Source organism: Chelonia mydas, chromosome 7, assembly GCF_015237465.2.
Source record: "Chelonia mydas isolate rCheMyd1 chromosome 7, rCheMyd1.pri.v2, whole genome shotgun sequence".
Lineage (NCBI taxonomy): Eukaryota > Metazoa > Chordata > Testudines > Cheloniidae > Chelonia > Chelonia mydas.
The window spans coordinates 106,544,414-106,563,747 of record NC_057853.1 but is presented as its reverse complement, the minus strand read 5'-3'; the positions used below and the strand labels follow the sequence as shown (position 1 = coordinate 106,563,747).

Sequence of the window (19,334 nt, the reverse complement as noted above, 5' to 3'; positions counted from 1 at the left end):
ACCCGCAGCCGGGCTCTTTGCCCCCACAGTTGAGGGGGAGGGGGCGCGACGCGGCCGGGGCCGGCGGAGGGGGTGACACCGGCCACGCGCACGGAGCGCGGCTCGAGGACTACGGGGACTCCCCCGGCTCTTGGTGAGACCGCGCGGCCCCTTTAAGTGGCCGGTGAGCGGCTGACGGATGGGATCACGTGCCCCGCGGCTGGAGCCGGAACCCGGCCGGGCTGGGAAGCTCGAGATAGCTGTGAGGCTGCGGAGCGCGGAGCAGTAAGGCAGGGGCTGCGCGCGCGCGCTCTCGCTCCCGCTCCCCCTCCCCCTCCCCCCGCCGTGTCGCGCGCCGCCGGGCTCTGGAGCCCCAGCTCGCCGCGGGAGCTCGCCGCGATCCCCTGCCTGGGGCGGCGTTCCTCGCTGCCCCCCCGCTTCTCTCGCCGGCCCCGCCGCCGGGCTCCGGAGGATGGAGCTGTTCCAAGCCAAGGATCACTACATCCTGCAGCGCGGGGAGCTGGCGCTCTGGTGCAGCCGGAGGGACGGTACCCTGCAGCTGCGACCCGGTGAGTCAGGCGCCGGCGCTCGGCGGCTTTCGGAGGGGAGCGTCTCCCGCCGCCGGGGGCTGGCGGGCAGGGCTGGGCTGGGGACAGGTGGGGTGAGGAGACGGGCAGAGCCAGCCGGGGGCGGGCAGTGGGAGGACATGGCCGACAGACCGGCTCAGGCTAGGGCACGGGGTAGGCAGGTTGGGGAGCGAGACGGAGGTGGCGGATCCCTTGGGGGCGGGACGAGCAGGGGGTGACGAGGGGGGTGGCGGACCCGCTGGGGAGGGGCGGGTGGGGTGGTGAGTGGTATGGCTGGGGAGGAGGAGAAGGGTGGGTGGGGCAAGCGGGGTGTGTGTGACCGGAGGGGGGGATGGCGGTATGGCGGGGGGGGGGGCAAGCGGGGTGTGTGTGACCGGAGGGCGGGATGGCGGTATGGCGGGGGGGGGGGGCAAGCGGGGTGTGTGTGACCGGAGGGGGGGATGGCGGTATGGCGGGGGGGGGGGGCAAGCGGGGTGTGTGTGACCGGGGGGGGGGATGGCGGTATGGCGGGGGGGGGGGCAAGCGGGGTGTGTGTGACCGGAGGGGGGGATGGCGGTATGGCGGGGGGGGGCAAGCGGGGTGTGTGTGACCGGAGGGGGGGGATGGCGGTATGGCGGGGGGGGGCAAGCGGGGTGTGTGTGACCGGAGGGGGGGGATGGCGGTATGGCGGGGGGGGGCAAGCGGGGTGTGTGTGACCGGAGGGGGGGGATGGCGGTATGGCGGGGGGGGGCAAGCGGGGTGTGTGTGACCGGAGGGGGGGGATTGCGGTATGGTGTGGGGGGGGGGCAAGCGGGGTGTGTGTGACCGGAGGGGGGGATGGCGGTATGGTGTGGGGGGGGGCAAGCGGGGTGTGTGTGACCGGAGGGGGGGGATGGCGGGGGGGGGCAAGCGGGGTGTGTGTGACCGGGGGGGGGATGGCGGGGGGGGGCAAGCGGGGTGTGTGTGACCGGGGGGGGGATGGCGGGGGGGGGCAAGCGGGGTGTGTGTGACCGGGGGGGGATGGCGGGGGGGGCAAGCGGGGTGTGTGTGACCGGGGGGGGGATGGCGGGGGGGGCAAGCGGGGTGTGTGTGACCGGGGGGGGGATGGCGGGGGGGGGGCAAGCGGGGTGTGTGTGACCGGGGGGGGGGGGGATGGCGGTATGGCGTGGGGGGGGCAAGCGGGGTGTGTGTGACCGGGGGGGGGGGGATGGCGGTATGGCGTGGGGGGGGCAAGCGGGGTGTGTGTGACCGGGGGGGGGGGATGGCGGTATGGCGTGGGGGGGGCAAGCGGGGTGTGTGTGACCGGGGGGGGGGATGGCGGGATGGCGTGGGGAGGGCAAGCGGGGTGTGTGTGACCGGGGGGGGGGATGGCGGGATGGCGGGGGGGCAAGCGGGGTGTGTGTGACCGGGGGGAGGATGGCGGGGGGGCAAGCGGGGTGTGTGTGACCGGGGGGGGGATGGCGGTATGGCGGGGTGTGTGTGACCGGGGGGGGAGATGGCGGTATGGCGGGGGGGGCAAGCGGGGTGTGTGTGACCGGGGGGGGGGGATGGCCGTATGGCAGGGGCGGGCCGAGCGGGAGGTGACAAGGAGGACCTGCTGCGGAGTGGGGGCAGGGTGGTGAGTGGGGGAGGGGGTGACGAGGAGGATGGTGGACCCGCTGGGGGCGGGGCAGGCTGGAGAGCGGGGCTGGGGTGTGGACCCACTGGCGGGGCAGGTAGGGTGGGGGTGACAGCCCTGCAGGGGGAGCAGGATAGTGAGTGTGGGTGATGGGGAGGTTGGCAGACCTGCTGCAGGGGCAGATGGGGTGGCGAGTCGGGGTTATGGGGAGGTGCTTGAGGATGGCAGACCCACTTGGGGCCATGCAGGGTGGGGGTGATGACTAGAAAGGGGGTAGCTGACCCACTGGGGTAGGCTGGTGAGTGTGGAGGTGATGAGGAGGATGACAGACCCACTGGGGGCAGGCAGGCAGACTGGAGTGGGTGGAGAGGTGACAGAGGATGGCAGGAGACTCATTCAGGCAGGCTGCTGAGTGCTTACAGGGTGAGGATGAGAATCTTGAAATCTTTGAGGCACTAATAAACACAGAGGTGGTGCTAGCCCATTGGGGGCCCTAAGTAGGAATATCCCCCCCCTCAGAACACATAATGAAAAGTCAATAGGGGGTCCCCTTGACCTGCCCTAAGAAATTGCTTAGTCTGTTTATGCCTAGCACTGGCTTTGGATAAACATGAGTTTTCATTCCTTCTTTCTTTTGCAGCCTGGCAATGCTGTAGGGATCATGTTATTCCTTACTCCTGAAGCAGTAGGGTTGTGATGGTTTACTACCCCTGCTTAGCAAAACATAACCCAATATTTACCGTCACCTTTCCTCATTATGTTGCTGCAGCCAGCTGTCTGAATCCAAGCACCATGAGGGGAGCTGGTTATACAGCCCTGTACATGGGAGTCTGGGATGTGTGTGGTTGTAGGTATGGGGCATGTAGTCCTCTGCTGATTGCCCAGTGAAGTGGGGGCTTTGTCATCTGGTCATTAGAAAGTGGGACTTATGCTGAAATGGCTGTGTGGTTGTTGACAGTCTCTACAACCTATTTTTTATTCTTGTACTGATGAAGGATTGTACATCAAGGATATATCTCATTCCAGTGGTGAATTTTTTAATGCTTCCTGCTGGTGATAGGAATTGGCTTCAGTCAGGTTTTGCTGTTGATAAATTGTTGAGGCTGCTACTCTAATAATGGTTTTAGAGAATTGCAGTCATTCACAAAATACAGAACAAGACAGAACGCTTGTCCCTGTGTATATAATTTAGTATAGGCAGGGTAAAACATCATGCATCAGTTCAGACAGATGATGGTGTTGAGGTATCACTGATAGTCTAAATCAGTTTAAAAGCAGTCTTTTTTTTCCTGTGAATTTTTCCCCCCTGTTAAAATAAACTGGAAGTGTGACTGCCAGCTGTTTATAGATTGTGTTCTCTCTTTATATTGTATGTGTGCCATTGAAATAGACTGGTGTATGATTGCTGTCCCTCTTGGACCATCGTGAAAATGAGGAAGGCCATCTTGTGTGACTAACAGTGTGCAAAATAAATGGTTCTTTGCTATTGATCTTAATACAGGCTGGTTATCTGGCACATTATCTCTTACATAGGGTAAACAATTCCCTCGCCCTTCTCCTGAGTTTCTTTTTGTGAGCAATCAGGCAGGTTTGTACTTTTGTGCATGTTGTTCTCATCAGACTCACTTCTGTGATGAGTAAGTCTGTTTTGAAGCAAGTACCAACTTTTTGTGTGTCACTTAATCATATTAAAAGATACAGTCCAAAAAAGTAAAGAAACGTAGGATTATAAACAAGGACTCAGATTCAAATACTGAGAAAAGAAAAATAAAACAAAGAAAGAAATTGCAACACCCCTTTTCCCCAGCAATAGGGTAGTCATTTTGGATATTACTAAATACAGTACTATTCTGAGAAGTAACCTTCTACCCTTGAGTAATAGACATAGGCTTAAAGTTAAGGAAATATTTGATCCTGACGAGTTTGTAGTATGGCATAAATACTTCGGCTACTTTAAGATAGCTGGGATATTTCACTGAAGAGTGTGGCAGCTGTTAATGGACTCTAGCTGTATCCCAGTCTTACTACCTATACCTGTCTAAAGTGTGAGTCCAAGGAAAACTGAGGAAAAATTGTGTAAGCATGTGTATAATCAAATCTATTACCGTCTTTTGAGTAAGCTAGTCTGTAAAGAATATTTCTAGCAACAAAATACATAATCTCAAATATTATCAATCTTCATGTATCAGAATAATTATTCTCTCTCTCTCATTTAAATAAAACCCACCCCAAACAACTTTAACATTTGGCCAGGTTTATGTGTGTATGCATTAAAGTATGTCCCTCTTGCCATTTTAATTTGCATGCTTCAGTTCACTTGAGATGGGTTGTAATGTTGTTCTAGCATCATTTATTTATTACATTTTGTCCAGGAGCTTTATTTATAGTTTAGGGTCTGAACATTTTAGTTTATAAACCACATTATAACTATCTTATAACAACCACTTATAAAAAGTCTGCTGACAATAGCTGGTCTACAGGATAGTTTATTAATTGAATAAATGTTTATACAAACTCTAATTTAAACTGATATAGTTATAGCTTTCTATCCATTTGTAGAAAATTATTACTCTGCACATGAATAGTAAAATAACAAACTTGCACACACTAGTCTTTGAGATTGACGTTCTTGGGGCCTAAAGGCTTTTAATCATCTGTATGCTGTCAGTTGCAGGGATTACTGTGGTCTTGTGGAACCCATTTACTTCAGGGGGGCCTTGTGAGGGTGCAGCAGTCTGTTTGCACGCTGACAATTGCAGGATTGGATTCTTACTGACTGAAAATTTAAAGGAATACTGTAAACCTGAACTCTACTCAGTTCAAAATAATGAGTAAGTGAAAAGTAATTTGATGCTACATCTGCCCCTTTGCCAATTTTTGTTGAGGTTACAGCCACATTCCTTATTTTTAAATGTTTTTTTCTTTCCTGTCTCTTGCTGACCTTTGCAAACAGGAGAAAATGAAAGTAGTGAAACTGATTATACACAAAGTACTTTCAAACGTGTAAAGTAAATCTGAAAAAAAGTGTATTTCTGTATTTCTAGCTATTTCTTTTAGTAATAATAAGTTAAAAAAGATGCATTTGTCTGAATTTTGTTTAAGTTGATAGTGTACTTTGTTCCATTATAATGGTCCATATTCCCCAATGATGTAAGTAATCAGATTATATGCCAGTGTTTTATCAGTTAGTAAACAGTAGAGCCATAATCTATGTCATTGAAATGTTTCATAATTGTGTCAGTTGTCAAAATGTTTCACGTGGAATATGTATTGCTCTTTTTTTTTTTAAAAAAAAGCTTCACTTTCATTCTGTTTAAACAACGCGTGGGTATGGTTTGGACTGAATCTCAGTGAGTGATAAGCCATGCAAAATATTAGTCTATATATCTAAGGCCTTCCATTTGAAGAGCTCAAATTAATTTGCCAACACTACTGAATGTAAGGCTCTTGACATCCCTAGAAATAGGTAAGTATTCTCTCCATTTTATGGATGAAGGAAATTGAGACACTGTCTCAGGTCAAAATCACACAAGTCCTGTGGTAGAGCTTTTATTAGAATTCTGCTCTCAAATACCTAGTTCCTTTACCAGTAAACAATGATTTCTCTATTTCATATATTTAAAGGAACACAGCCATGTGTTAGAAACTCTTTACCTACTATTGTTGCAAGTAATACTTAAGATTTCTATAAGTGAAAGACTGGGTCCCGGGTAGGGCCAGCAATATGTCTCTTAGTTTGTGCATTTGATAGCCCCTTTGAGTGTGTTCATTTTTTTAAACTGCATTCAGTTTCTGTTGTGTGTATGTTTTTGCACACAGCAACAAGGAAAGAAATATGAAAACCCCAAACTGGCAGAGAGACTCAGGTCAAGTGTAGTACTTGATATCAAAATGAATTGATTTTAAACAGTGTATTATGTAACTTGGTATGTAGACTTGGTAAAGGAAATCTATTACAATATTAAAAATGAAAATTGGCTCCTTAATTTTTTTAAGGATGTCTAAAAATGTATATCCATTAACAGGAAACAAAATTTGTTACTGGTCCTGGACCAGTAAATTTGTGGAGATGGGGGAGAGCTTCAAAACAGCTGTATTGTTTGTAAAAGTGTTCCTAAAACCGTCAGGGCAGGAGGTATTAAGAGTAAATGTCTTTTTGATATTTCTTCAGGATTGAATAGCAAGTTTTGGACCAATAGAACATTTAAATTCCTGACTAATCTCTTAGATAGTGGAAAGAGCAACTTAACTGGATTGGCTTTATTACAATGAATGTATTCCAGTTGTTTGACTTCACAAGAAGGCTGACATTATGCCCTAATTTGAGTGATATCTGCTTGTGTTTACACAGGCTTTCTCTAATCATAGCTGTTTTTTTGTCTGTGGACCTAAAGCGTTATTGAATCTCTATATAGAATCTTTAGATTACTCTGGCACTATATGTTAGATTCTTAACTGTCCATGATATATGTCTGCAGCATGAAAATCTAACTGGGTGATTACAACATATTAAAACAAAGTATGTTTTGAACATTTATTGACTTGTTCTAGAATAAATTGTTAGCAGTTCTTGTTTACATATTACCTAGGATCTCCTGGCATGTATCACCATGCAGATTACAAATATGGATGTAATGACTCTTACTACAAGGATATATCTTAGTAGAAGATGAGGAATTCCTTGGTACTAACTGATCAGTTAAAAACATATGACAAGAGACTCTTAACCAGGTGGTCGTCCTCAAGGGGGAGAGAAAGCAATAAAGAGCTCTTTGGGCTAAGAGGAATTGTGTGACGAGAAATTTTGAAGGATAAAACACACGCCACCTGCAACCATAATGTTTTGGACTGTGATCTCTCAAACTGAACAAGATTGATTGTAGTTACTGCTTGGATCAGACACTTGTGAAGGGAGAAACGGGTGTCCAAAAAGAGTTTTGACTTTAGGTGATATTTTTCTTGCTGTTAGTACTGAGCCAGTATTTTCAGGATAAATATAAAATGTCTGACATTTCACTCAGAAAACATTCAGTCTAACACAACTTCTCACTGGTTGGTGTCACCAAAGACCCCATGCCTTTTTGCAAGAGCAGAGGTGTTTTTAGAACTACCTTGTAATTGGATCTATAGGAGCAAATGTGAATTAACAAAAAAGGGCACTTTCCTAGGAAACAAACTATTATAGTGTTGGTGCTGCAGAAAGGCTCCTGTTTCTGTGGAGGAGATGGATGCATATCAGCAGTTGAAGTAATTCCCTGCAATGGAATATACCCTTTTATAACTCACTTCAGATTCAAGTGTTTATAGAATATCTACATGGAGAAGAGATTTTTGATAATAGCTCTCTAATCAAGCAGAAAAAGGCATAGTCAGATCAGATTAAATAAGGCACATATTTTAACAGTGAGAGTAATTTAACAATTGGATCAGCTTACCTAAGGAAGTGGTGGACTTTCAGTTACTTTAAGTGTCTTTCTTTCTATAAGATATGCATAGCTCAAAGAAGATACAGGCTTGATCCAAAAATTATTGGATGAGGTTTTTTGGCCTGTGTTATGTAGGAGATTGTTGTAACGGTCTCTTTTCACTTTAAAAAAACTATAAGCGGTGTTCATGATTCCTGCCAGTATAGGCTCTGATCCTGCGAAGACTTAAATGCATGGTTAACTTTAGACACTGTGAGCAGTCCCATTGAAGCAACTGGAACTACCTGCCATGCATAAAGTTAAGTAAGTGCTTAAGTCTTTGCAGCACTAGGGTCCAACTTTGTTATCCATTGGCATATCCCAAAATTTAAGCAATTTCAGATAAAACCTGATGCTTTCCAAAGGTGAAATAGTTTTGTTTAGAAGTGGCCTAATACATAGAAAGAAAAGGAGTACTTGTGGCACCTTGGAGACTAACAAATTTATCTGAGCATAAGCTTTCGTGAGCTACAGCTCACTTCATCGGATGCATGCAGTGGAAAATACAGTGGGGAGATTATATATACACAAAGAACATGGAACAATGGGTGTTACCATACACACTGTAATGAGAGTGATCAGGTAAGGTGAGCTATTACCAGCAGGAGAGGAGGGAAAAAACAAAAACAAACCTTTTGTAGTGATAATCAAGGTGGGCCATTGCCAGCAGTTGACAAGAACGTCTGAGGAACAGTAGGGGGGGAAAATAAACATGGGGAAATAGTTTTACTTTGTGTAATGACACATCCACTCCCAGTCTCTATTCAAGCCTAATGTAATGGTGTCCAGTTTGCAAATTAATTCCAATTCAGCAGTCTCTCATTGGAGTCTGTTTTTGAAGTTTTTTTTGTTGAAGAATTGCCACTTTTAGGTCTGTAATCGAGTGACCAGAGAGACTGAAGTGTTCTCCGACTGGTTTTTGAATGTTATAATTCCTGATGTCTGATTTGTGTCCATTTATTCTTTGCATAGAGACTGTCTGGTTTGGCCAATGTACATGGCAGAGGGGCATTGCTGGCACATGATGGCATATATCACATTCGACCTAGCTACTGTGTCTCAGGAAGGTAGATTACCTATGTCAGTGGGTGAACTCCCGTTGCTGTAGGGAGTCTACACTGAAGTGCTACAGCATTTAAAATATAGACAAGCCTTAAAAATGGGGACCTATGTTCTAGTTTGTGAAAATTTAACTCTTCACTTAGATGAGAGAGAAACTGCATCTGTACCTAAGGAAATAAGCCTTAAGAGAAAATGAACACTTGCATTTCTGAGATTGTCATGCAGTCAGCTATTACAATACAGGGACATGAAAGTATGGGAGGTATTACTATAGGATTTTATTCTCTCCCTTTCCCCCCCAACCTTGGGGTACAAAAGTGTGCTCACGTCCAGAGACCAGAGGTCCAGAACATAAAATGGAAGTAGGATACCTAAGCTGGCTGGCCACTATCTTTTTTTAGAGTTTAATTGAAAGAGAGCAAGTAGTGCTGACTGCATTCATGTGACTGATATAATTGAAGGTTTGAAACAGTCATCGAGCTCCTCTGAAATTTTAACTGTGACTTGCTACTTCACCTTATTAGAAACTAATGATGGATTTTACCATTTGTCAGCATAAACCTTTCACAACCATGTATAGTACCTTTTTGCCTAAATCTGTATGGAAACTAAATAAACACTCTTTAGAAAAAGAGAGATGAGTGAGTGAAACTTCAGAGTATGAAACCAAAATTATTTTCTTGTTAATGATTAAGGAATGCTGCCTGTCTTAAATCAACTTTCAGGATAGCTTTATGAGCAAGGAATAATTCAGTAAGCCTTGGCAGATAAAAATGGATCTAGTGTGTCAAAAGCTCTGAATCTTCTAGTTTTAGACTCACATCCTCATCCCTGTCATTCTGACTCACTTGCTGGTTGCTGTGAGACCCTGGACAGCGCTACATTCTTTGATTCATAAACAAATATATGAATTTATTTATGTGTGTGTATGTATAGGTTCTCTTCCATTGGCAAAAACACTCTCAAAAACAGACTGCTTTCAGTCTTCGGAGACTATTCAGTTTTTTACTCTACATTTTAAATCACTGGTTTCAGAGTAACAGCCATGTTAGTCTGTATTTGCAAAAAAAGAAAAGGAGTACTTGTGGCACCTTAGACTAACCAATTTATTTGAGCATAAGCTTTTGTGAGCTACAGCTCACTTCATCGGATGCATACTGTGGAAAATACAGAAGGTTTTTATACACACAAACCATGAAAAAATGGGTGTTTATCACTACAAAAGGTTTTCTCTCCCCCCACCTTACTCTCCTGCTGGTAATAGCTTATCTAAAGTGATCACTCTCCTTACAATGTATATGATAATCAAGGTGGGCCATTTCCAGCACAAATCCAGGTTTTCTCCCCCTGCCAAAAAACAAAACAAAAACACGCCCCCCCCCCATTGTAAGGAGAGTGATCACTTTAGATAAGCTATTACCAGCAGGAGAGTAAGGTGGGGGGAGAGAAAACCTTTTGTAGTGATAAACACCCATTTTTTCATGGTTTGTGTGTATAAAAACCTTCTGTATTTTCCACAGTATGCATCCGATGAAGTGAGCTGTAGCTCACAAAAGCTTATGCTCAAATAAATTGGTTAGTCTCTAAGGTGCCACAAGTACTCCTTTTCTATTTTAAATCACTGTTTTTCTACACAAATGTCTTTCTTTGTCTCAGAAGATTTTGTGCTAAGCAACTATTTCCACAAATCCTACTGACCATCCCTTCTTTCTCCTTTTCCCACCCTCCCCTACTCATCAGTCCTTTGTAACCTCCAGGCATTTAACCTTTCCCATCCTATGCAGTGAGGAGAAGACTGGGAGAGAAAAGCATTTCTGAAAACTTTCCAGACTCCTTGTTCACATCATCACTTGCAAGAATTTTTGGTGAAGTGCTGTATCTGTTGCATGTTGGAATAGATAGATGGCAAGACTTATGTTTGGATATTGTGCCAATGTATATATATATTTTTAGAAGTGACTTATCAAAATATATTAGCACAGTTAGGATTACACTTGCAATTTGCAAGTGATTGGTTTCTTTGTCTTACTAAATAAATGAGGGCCATTTATATACTTATCTGAGCGTATCAATCTTTGATGTATTTATACTTGCAACAATGTTGTGAGGTAGGGAAGTACTGTTACCCCTGTTTTACAGATGGGGGAACTGAGGCACAAAGAGACTGAGACTTGCCCACGGTTACAACTAGAGGGAACAAAGACTGAAGAGATTCCCATTGGAATTGCTGGATAAGTTCCTGATTAGACAGTGCTAGACTAGAGAAGAGGTACCCAAAGGTAGTGTCTTTATGTGTGTCATCTTTTAGGGAACCCCTGTTCCTAGAGTTGCCAGCTCTCCAGGATTGTCCTGGAGCCTCCAAGAATTAAAGATTGGCATGTGATGAAACCTCCAGGAATACATCCAACCAAAATTGGCAATCCTACCTGTTCTGCAGATGTTGGGAGGTATGTGTGAGACTCTGTTTAACCTCAAGTGTTCTGTACTATGCATACACACCCTTCTTTCTTGATCACTGTGGGTAACACCTATCATCTGTAGTGTGGGAGTCCTCGTCGATTCAGCCCTTTCTATAGCCTCACATCCAGGCTGTATCTAAATCTTGCTGATTCTTTGAGAATAACTATCACACTTCAGGGCAATTGCACCTGCATTTCCCCTCTGTGGTTCAACAAAGGCACCCTGCTCCAGGCTCCTCAGCCATCACCTCTCTTGGGTGGAGAGCCTCATTTCTCTCCCTCTTGATCAGGGTATTTCCAGACTGCACAATCTCCTGACTATGCTGTGGTAGCCACAGCAGAAGACAAACTGCCTAAGCAGGCCTGCTTTGCTTCTCTCTGCAGACAGTACACAATGTAATCGCCACAGTTAAGTTACCACACAGCTCTTTCTAACCAAGAACGTTTATTCTTAAAGTACGAGCATTACAGAAAGAACACCTTCCAAGGGAAGCAGTGGGGGCAAAAGATCTATCTGGCTTTAAGATTAAACTCGATAAGTTTATGGAGGAGATGGTATGATGGGATAACATGGTTTTGGTAATTAAATATTCATGGTAAATAGGCCCAATGGCCTGTGATGGGATATTAGATGGGGGTGGGATCTGAGTTACCCAGGAAAGAATTTTCTGTAGTATCTGGCTGATGAATCTTGCCCATATGCTCAGGATTTAGCTGATCACCAAATTTGGGGTCGGGAAGAATTTTTCTCCAGGGCAGATTGGAAGAGGCCCTGGAGGTTTTTCGCCTTCCTCTGTAGCATGGGGCACGGGTCACTTGCTGGAGGATTCTCTGCTCCTTGGAGTCTTTAAACCACGATTTGAGGACTTCAGTAGCTCAGACATAGGTGACAGGTTTTTTGCAGGAGTGGTGGGTGAAATTCTGTGGCCTGCATTGTGCAGGAGGTCAGACTAGATGATCATAATGGTCCCTTCTGACCTAAATATCTATGAATCTATGAACACATTAAACACCAAACTGAACATAGACATATGCTATTAAGCTTACCAGAGACCACCCCCTCCTTCCAACAAGAATTCTGGTTGGAGATACTTCAAACCCCATACAGGTTTGTGTCCCTTCCCCCCACCCCCCGTGATCACAAGTTCATCACAACTTCAGTTCAGAACAAGCACCCAAATCTTATGGGGCCTCAGAAGGTCAAAGACCTTCCAACCCCTCTTGGATCAGAGGTCCTGTCCATTTGCTGTATTGGTGATCATTTGGTCAGTTTAAGCTCAGGCTATTGAACCAAAAATCCTTTCTTTGTTTGATCCCTGGAGAATCCAGTTTGAACCAGCATATTTGAGTCTCTCTCTGGGTAGTGATAACTCTCTCTGGAGGTGTTAAAGCATGAATTAGTTTGCCTAAACCCTCCCCCCCCCCCCCCCGCACTGTTCTTAATTCCTGCAGGGCTTTGTTCCCTCTCCTTCATGAAAACACATACAGTCCCTCAGCAGTACAATGAACTCCTGAAATACTTATACTTAATTTAATAAGATGTAACGTTAATTTAGTAAGGTTGTCCAGGATATTGTCCTATCTGTCATAACTTCTTTAAGGTATGGCCTTTCCTATCATCCATACAGCTAAAGCTTTTGTTGAGGCTTTCCTCATTGTGTCTTGATTACCGCAACTCTTCTTCTTTGGTCTTGACAAATACTGTCTTGCCCAACTAATATCATTCAAAATACTGCTGCAGGGATTGTTTTCCTAGCTCATTGCTTTGACGATGTCACTCATTTGCATTCCTTCACTGGCTCCCCTTTCTTTGTCACATCAAATATAAGGTTTCAGAGTAGCAGTCGTGTTAGTCTGTATTCGCAAAAAGAAAAGGAGTACTTGTGGCACCTTGGAGGCTAACCAATTTATTTGAGCATAAGCTTTCGTGAGCTACAGCTCACTTCATCGGATGCATAAAGTGGAAAATACAGTGAGGATGTTTTTATACACACAGACCATTGGAAAAAATGGGTGTTTATCACTACAAAAGGTTTTCTCTTCTGCTACCCCACTCTCCTGCTGGTAATAGCTTATCTAAAGTGATCACTGGACAGTCTCTACGTAAAAGAATAAATGGACACAAATCAGATGTCAAGAATTATAACATTCATAAACCAGTCGGAGAACACTTCAATCTCTCTGGTCACACGATTACAGACATGAAAGTTGCGATATTACAATAGAAAAACTTCAAAACCAGACTCCAGCGAGAGACTGCTGAATTGGAATTCATTTGCAAATTGGATACAATTAACTTAGGCTTGAATAGAGACTGGGAGTGGCTAAGTCATTATGCAAGGTAACCTATTTCCCCTTGTTTTTTCCTATAACCCCCCCCTCACTGTTCCTCAGACGTTCTTGTTAAACCCTGGATTTGTGCTGGAAATGGCCCACCTTTTTTATCAAATATAAGGTACTTGTCTTCACTTTCAAGGCCCGTTCCCACCCTACCTATCATCTCTTGTTGAAATCTCGATAGTAAATTTCCATTTCTGGCCAATAATGCCAGCTTTCATTGCCCCCTTGTTAAATTTTCACAGGCACCTTCATGCTTTCTTCCATGCTGCCCTTCAGCCTTAGGAGGAGCCTAGGTGTTTAGTCCCAGGTGACAGGACCGCCTGACCTACTAATGTCACAGCTACATCCCAGAATGCCTCTCAGGAAGGGGAGAGATTAGTATCTTCCAAGTGTTATTGTTTCTTCCTAATGGCCCATCAAAGCTGATAATGGCCTGTTGTCTAGTGCATGTCTCCCAAATACACACACAATTGTAAATGTCACATAGTCAATATTCCTAACCTTAGATACAGAAATTATACATGCATACAAATTGGATAATCACAGTCAGTAAATTATAACCTTTCCAATGATACCTTACAGGACCCATCTTGCATAAAATATGTCTTAGGCCATATTCATATTATAACAATATTTCTATGAAGACTATGGAATGTCACTATTTTTCATCCTTCCTTTTTACTAAGCAGCTGAACAGTTTTTTGTTTGTTTTTTTAGCTTTATCAAAAAGACATTTGGATGGAAGTGAAGTCTTGTAACCTTTCATCCTGAAAGGTGAAAGTTAGGAGTCTGAAAATAGAGGTTGGTAACACAGTTATGCAAACTTACCTTGTTGGCAACAGTGATTATCAGCAAAACCCAGAGGATTCAGTTGTTAATACTTTGCCCCCCTTCACTCCTTTCTCCAACTGAATCCTCTGTCCACTGCTACAGTGCAGGAAGTGCTGTGTGCCAATGACACTGAGGGGTAGTCTACACTAATGGGTTACAATGGTACAACTGCATTGTGTCTGGTGAAGAGACGCTATGCTGACGGGAAAGCACTCTCCTGTTGGCATAAAATTGCTTAATTTCTCATTTTGTCTGTATGAAATCTTAATTTGCACTAACTTTGCTAGTGCTTTTTATGTAGCCTGTTGTAAAACTAGGCAAATATCTAGATGAGTTGATGTATCCCTTGGAAGACCTCTGCATACCTCCAGGGGTACATGTACCCCTGGTTGAGAACCACTGGTGTAGACAAGCCCTAAGTGTGGACATGCCAGCTTGTGAGGAGATGGAAAGTAATTGTGGGATACTGCGTCAGTGGCATAATCCTACACTTTGGAATTGACCCTGACAGTGGGAATCTTGATACACTCTTAATATGAAAATTAATATCCTGTTAGCACTGCCTCTTTTTCAAGACTCTCTAACATATCTCCCAGGAGGCTAAAAATGGTAGTCCCAAGTGGATTAAAACTGCATTAAAAGTGTAGAGCTAATGATGTATGCCAAAATTCACTGTGATCACATAGTATCTCATATCCCCTTCATCTCTGGGGTGAAGGTATGATAGTCTCATTGTCTTTATAGTTCCTAGCATACTTCTGATGCTATGTTTTGTGTGTTAATTCTTGCAGCATTGGACCTTTCTGCATTCACAGTATGCTCTTCTAGAGTTTGACTTGGATATACAAACAGAATTTCCCAAATATGATGAAATTATTTACTCATGAACTAAAGAATAATGTGCTGTACGTGCTTGGTTCAGGGTGTGACACCTACACGTTAATCATGAACTTGAAATGAATGACTCATGCTTTATGCAGGTTTATCGGAGAAGCTGTCTTGCCACTGCATAGCAGGACAGTAGGGGAATTTTTAAACAAAGTTAACGTACTATATGTTGAAAGGCTATACTTTTGATTTTTTTTAAAGAAAGGCTTATTAAAACATTGTACAGCAAAAATTTTTTTCTTTCCCTTCACCATTTTTTGTCATGCCAGACGTCCATTCTTTTCTTCGTCCAGCTCTCTAACTGATTTGTGTAGCCTCAGTAACGACACTGGCATTTCAGAATGTATAGAGATAAGGTCTGTCCCAAAGATCTTACCATCTTGGGGCCTGATCCTGCAAGCACTTAAGCAAGTTCTGATGTTGTTTAGTGGTGGGTGTGTGTGTGTGTTTTTTTTTTTTTTTTTTTTTTTTAATTCTAAATCATGCTGAATCTCCTCATTCTTATCTCTAAGGTGCCCTGCATATCGCTTTTCCACCTCCATCTCTATACTAACTTCTTACTATGGTACTGTTTGTGAGCTGTGCTCTACCACCTGCTCTTACCTTACTGATCCCTATCCCTTTTCTTGATTCATGCCTCCCTACCTGTTTTCATGCTGCCTAATGGCTGAAAGAATATTCCAGGCAAGCAACCTTGCTTTCAAAGCCCTTCCTAAAAACTCATTACTTCTGTTAAGTCTTTTTTTTCCTCTCGTCTGCCGTATATGTGCATGCATATATATATAAATAACTATAGCATATTAAATATATATCCTGGAACTTTAAGATAAATGGGTTTACAAAAGTCATTTCACATGTTTCTTTTCTTTGTACATTGTCTGACTTAGCTTGAAATCTTCAGTGCAGGGACCATGGGTGAAACCCTGACCCCGTTAAAGTCAATTGCAAAACTTTCACTGACTTCAGTGGGGCCAGGATATTACCCTATGTCTAAGTTCCATGCACACTTTTGGTTCTGTTTTTTTCTTTTTTTTTTTAAATTTGTGAATTACATCTCATATCAACTTTTTGAAAGGCAAAATATTTTGCCTTTTTAAGGTAACTTGTTTTTGATGCATTACAAACATGCTGTTATGTATAAAACCTACATCTTCATATGCAGAGTGCAACTTTCAAACTTGTGTTCAATATATTTTAAATCTAGTCTTCAAGAATGGTTTTACAATGACACATTGGTTATCTCTTCCCATTCCTTCCTTTTTTTTACTTCCCCTTCCTCAAAGGGACCATACCTGTGTCTGAACTGTGCTTTAGCTAGACCAACTGGACAAGTTCTCCTTTTCCTGTCTACATTTTCATCACTTTCCTCTTCCCCAAGAACACAGCATGTGCCAAACAGTGCTACCAGGAAATGTAAAAGGCTGAAAATGATGAAGATTTAATTAGCTTAACCTTACTGCTCCTATCATGTTACTGTGCAAACAGTATGCACAAGAGCAGTGCTATAGATAGGGTTATCCCTAGAGAATTCCGACATATAGAGGGAGCTGGAAAATGTAGGATATCTAGGACTTCCTGCCAAATCAGGCACCCAGACTGAAAAATTAAAATACATGTACTTGAAACAAAAATTTGTTTATTGTTTAAAAAACTGCTCATTATCAGTGTGCAATCTGACATCTAATATAAATACAAATTATCATGTATCAAGTACAGGAATGCTTTTTGAATATTGATTCTTCACAAGCCTAAATTAATGAAAATAGCATGCTATATTAGTATATTATGGCTATTAATTCCTGTAGTAGCTGCTAGCTGCTGTAATTAAAGATGAAATTAAAAATTGGATGTGCTTGTGCTGGGTGGGTGAGTGGGTAGGGGAGGGAACAAAATGAAAAGTCAGAGCTCTGTTAATTTGGAAGTTCACTACAGTTGTGGCAGGTGGGGAGAATAACAAAGATTGGCTCCTTTTGAGAGAGCCCTGAAGTCGGTAGTCAGACGAAGAACTGACTGTAATAGTCTCCTAACTGATCTTAACTACTACCATGGATTTTGGGAGCATATGTAAGATAACTGTGTGCCCAAGTCATCCAGGGCTGCTCAATGTGCAGCTGTACTTAAAAGAGCAAACACAGTGTTAGGATATGTTTCAGAGTAGCAGCCGTGTTAGTCTGTATTCGCAAAAAGAAAAGGAGTACTAGTGGCACCTTAGAGACTAACCAATTTATTTGAGCATAAGCTTTCATGAGCTACAGCTCACTTCATCAGATGCATTCAGTGGAAAATACAGTGAGGAGATTTATATACACACAGAACATGAAAAAATGGGTGTTATCATACACACTGTAAGGAGAGTGATCACTTAAGATGAGCTATTACCAGCAGGAGAGCGGGGGGAGGGGGGAGAAAACCTTTTGTAGTGATAATCAAGGTGGGCCATTTCCAGCAGTTAACAGGAACGTCTGAGGAACCGGGGGGGGGGGGGGGGGGGGGGGGGGGCGGGAATAAACATGGGGAAATAGTTTTACTTTGTGTAATGACACATCCACTCCCAGTCTCTATTCAAGCCTAAGTTAATTGTATCCAGATTGCAAATTAATTCCAATTCAGCAGTCTCTTGTTGGAGTCTGTTTTTGAAGTCTTTTTGTTGTAATATTGCGACCTTTAGGTCTGTAATCGAGTGACCAAAGAGATTGAAGTGTTCTCCGACTGGTTTATGAATGTTATAATTCTTGACATCTGATTTGTGTCCATTTGTTCTTTAGCGTAGAGACTGTCCAGTTTGACCATTGTACATGGCAGAGGGGCATTGCTGGCACATGATGGCATATATCACATTGGTAGATGTGCAGGTGAACGAGCCTCTGATGGTGTGGCTGATGTGGTTAGGCCCTATGATGGTGTCCCCTGAATAGATATGTGGACACAGTTGGCAACAGGCTTTTTGCCAGGATAGGTTCCTGGGTTCGTGGTTCTGTTGTGTGGTGTGTGGTTGCTGGTGAGTATTTGCTTCAGGTTTGGGGGGCTGTCTGTAGGCAAGGACTGGCCTGTTCCCCAAGATTTGTGAGAGTGATGGGTCGTCCTTCAGGATAGGTTGTAGATCCTTGATGATGCGTTGGAGAGGTCATAGTTGGGGGCTGAAGTTGACGGCTAGTGGCGTTCTGTTATTATCTTTGTTGGGCCTGTCCTGTAGTAGGTGACTTCTGGGTACTCTTCTGGCTCTGTCAATTTGTTTCTTCACTTCAGCAGTTGGGTATTGTAGTTGTAAGAATGCTTGATAGAGATCTTGTTGGTGTTTGTCTCTGTCTGAGGGGTTGGACCAAATGCTGTTGTATCGTAGAGCTTGGCTGTAGACGATGGATTGTGTGGTGTGGTCTGGGTGAAAGCTGGAGGCATGTAGGTAGGAATAGTGGTCAGTAGGTTTCCGGTATAGGGTGGTGTTTATGTGACCATCGTTTATTAGCACCGTAGTGTCCAGGAAGTGGATCTCTTGTGTGGACTGGTCCAGGCTGAGGTTGATGGTGGGATGGAAATAGTTGAAATCATGGTGGAATTCCTCAAGGACTTCTTTTCCATGGGTCCAGATGATGATGATGTCATCAATGTAGTGCAAGTAGAGTAGGGGCATTAGGGGATGAGAGCTGAGGAAGTGTTGTTCTAAGTCAGCCATAAAAATGTTGGCATACTGTGGGGCCATGCAGGTACCCATAGCAGTGCCGCTGATTTGAAGGTATACATTCTCCGCAAATGTGAAATAGTTATGGGTGAGGACAAAGTCACGAAGTTCAGTCACCAGGTTTTCCGTGACATTATCGGGGATACTGTTCCTGATGGCTTGTAGCCCATCTTTGTGGGGAATGTTGGTGTAGAGGGCTTCTACATCCATAGTGGCCAGGATGGTGTTTTCAGGAAGATCACCAGTGGTGGATTGTAGTTTCCTCAGGAAGTCAGTGGTGTTAGGATATATAAGTAAAGGGATGGAGAATAATATAAAAAGTATAATGCCCGTTTAGACTTGGCAAGCCAGTCAGTTGACTGCTTAATATATATAGCATAGTCAAATATTTTCATATATTGCAGCAAGAGTATCTGCGGCCTGATTTAGGCCACAGCGTACCTTTTTGGT

General features: G+C 44.0%; 1 protein-coding gene across 2 annotated transcripts in view; it reads left to right on the top strand.

The window, feature by feature from the left end:
* Nucleotides 1–213: 213 nt before the first annotated feature.
* The window catches only part of INPP5F (inositol polyphosphate-5-phosphatase F), a 100,632-nt gene continuing 81,511 nt past the window's right edge, over nucleotides 214–19,334 (top strand). Inside the window, exons 1-2 of one of the 2 annotated variants that reach the window (XM_043551921.1) lie at nucleotides 214–399; nucleotides 430–548. In XM_043551921.1, coding sequence (XP_043407856.1) covers nucleotides 452–548 — 97 coding nt within the window. In that variant the 5' untranslated portion in view covers nucleotides 214–399; nucleotides 430–451. Of the gene's footprint in view, nucleotides 549–19,334 lie in introns of both variants that reach the window. The other variant, XM_037904094.2, reaches the window with a different exon arrangement.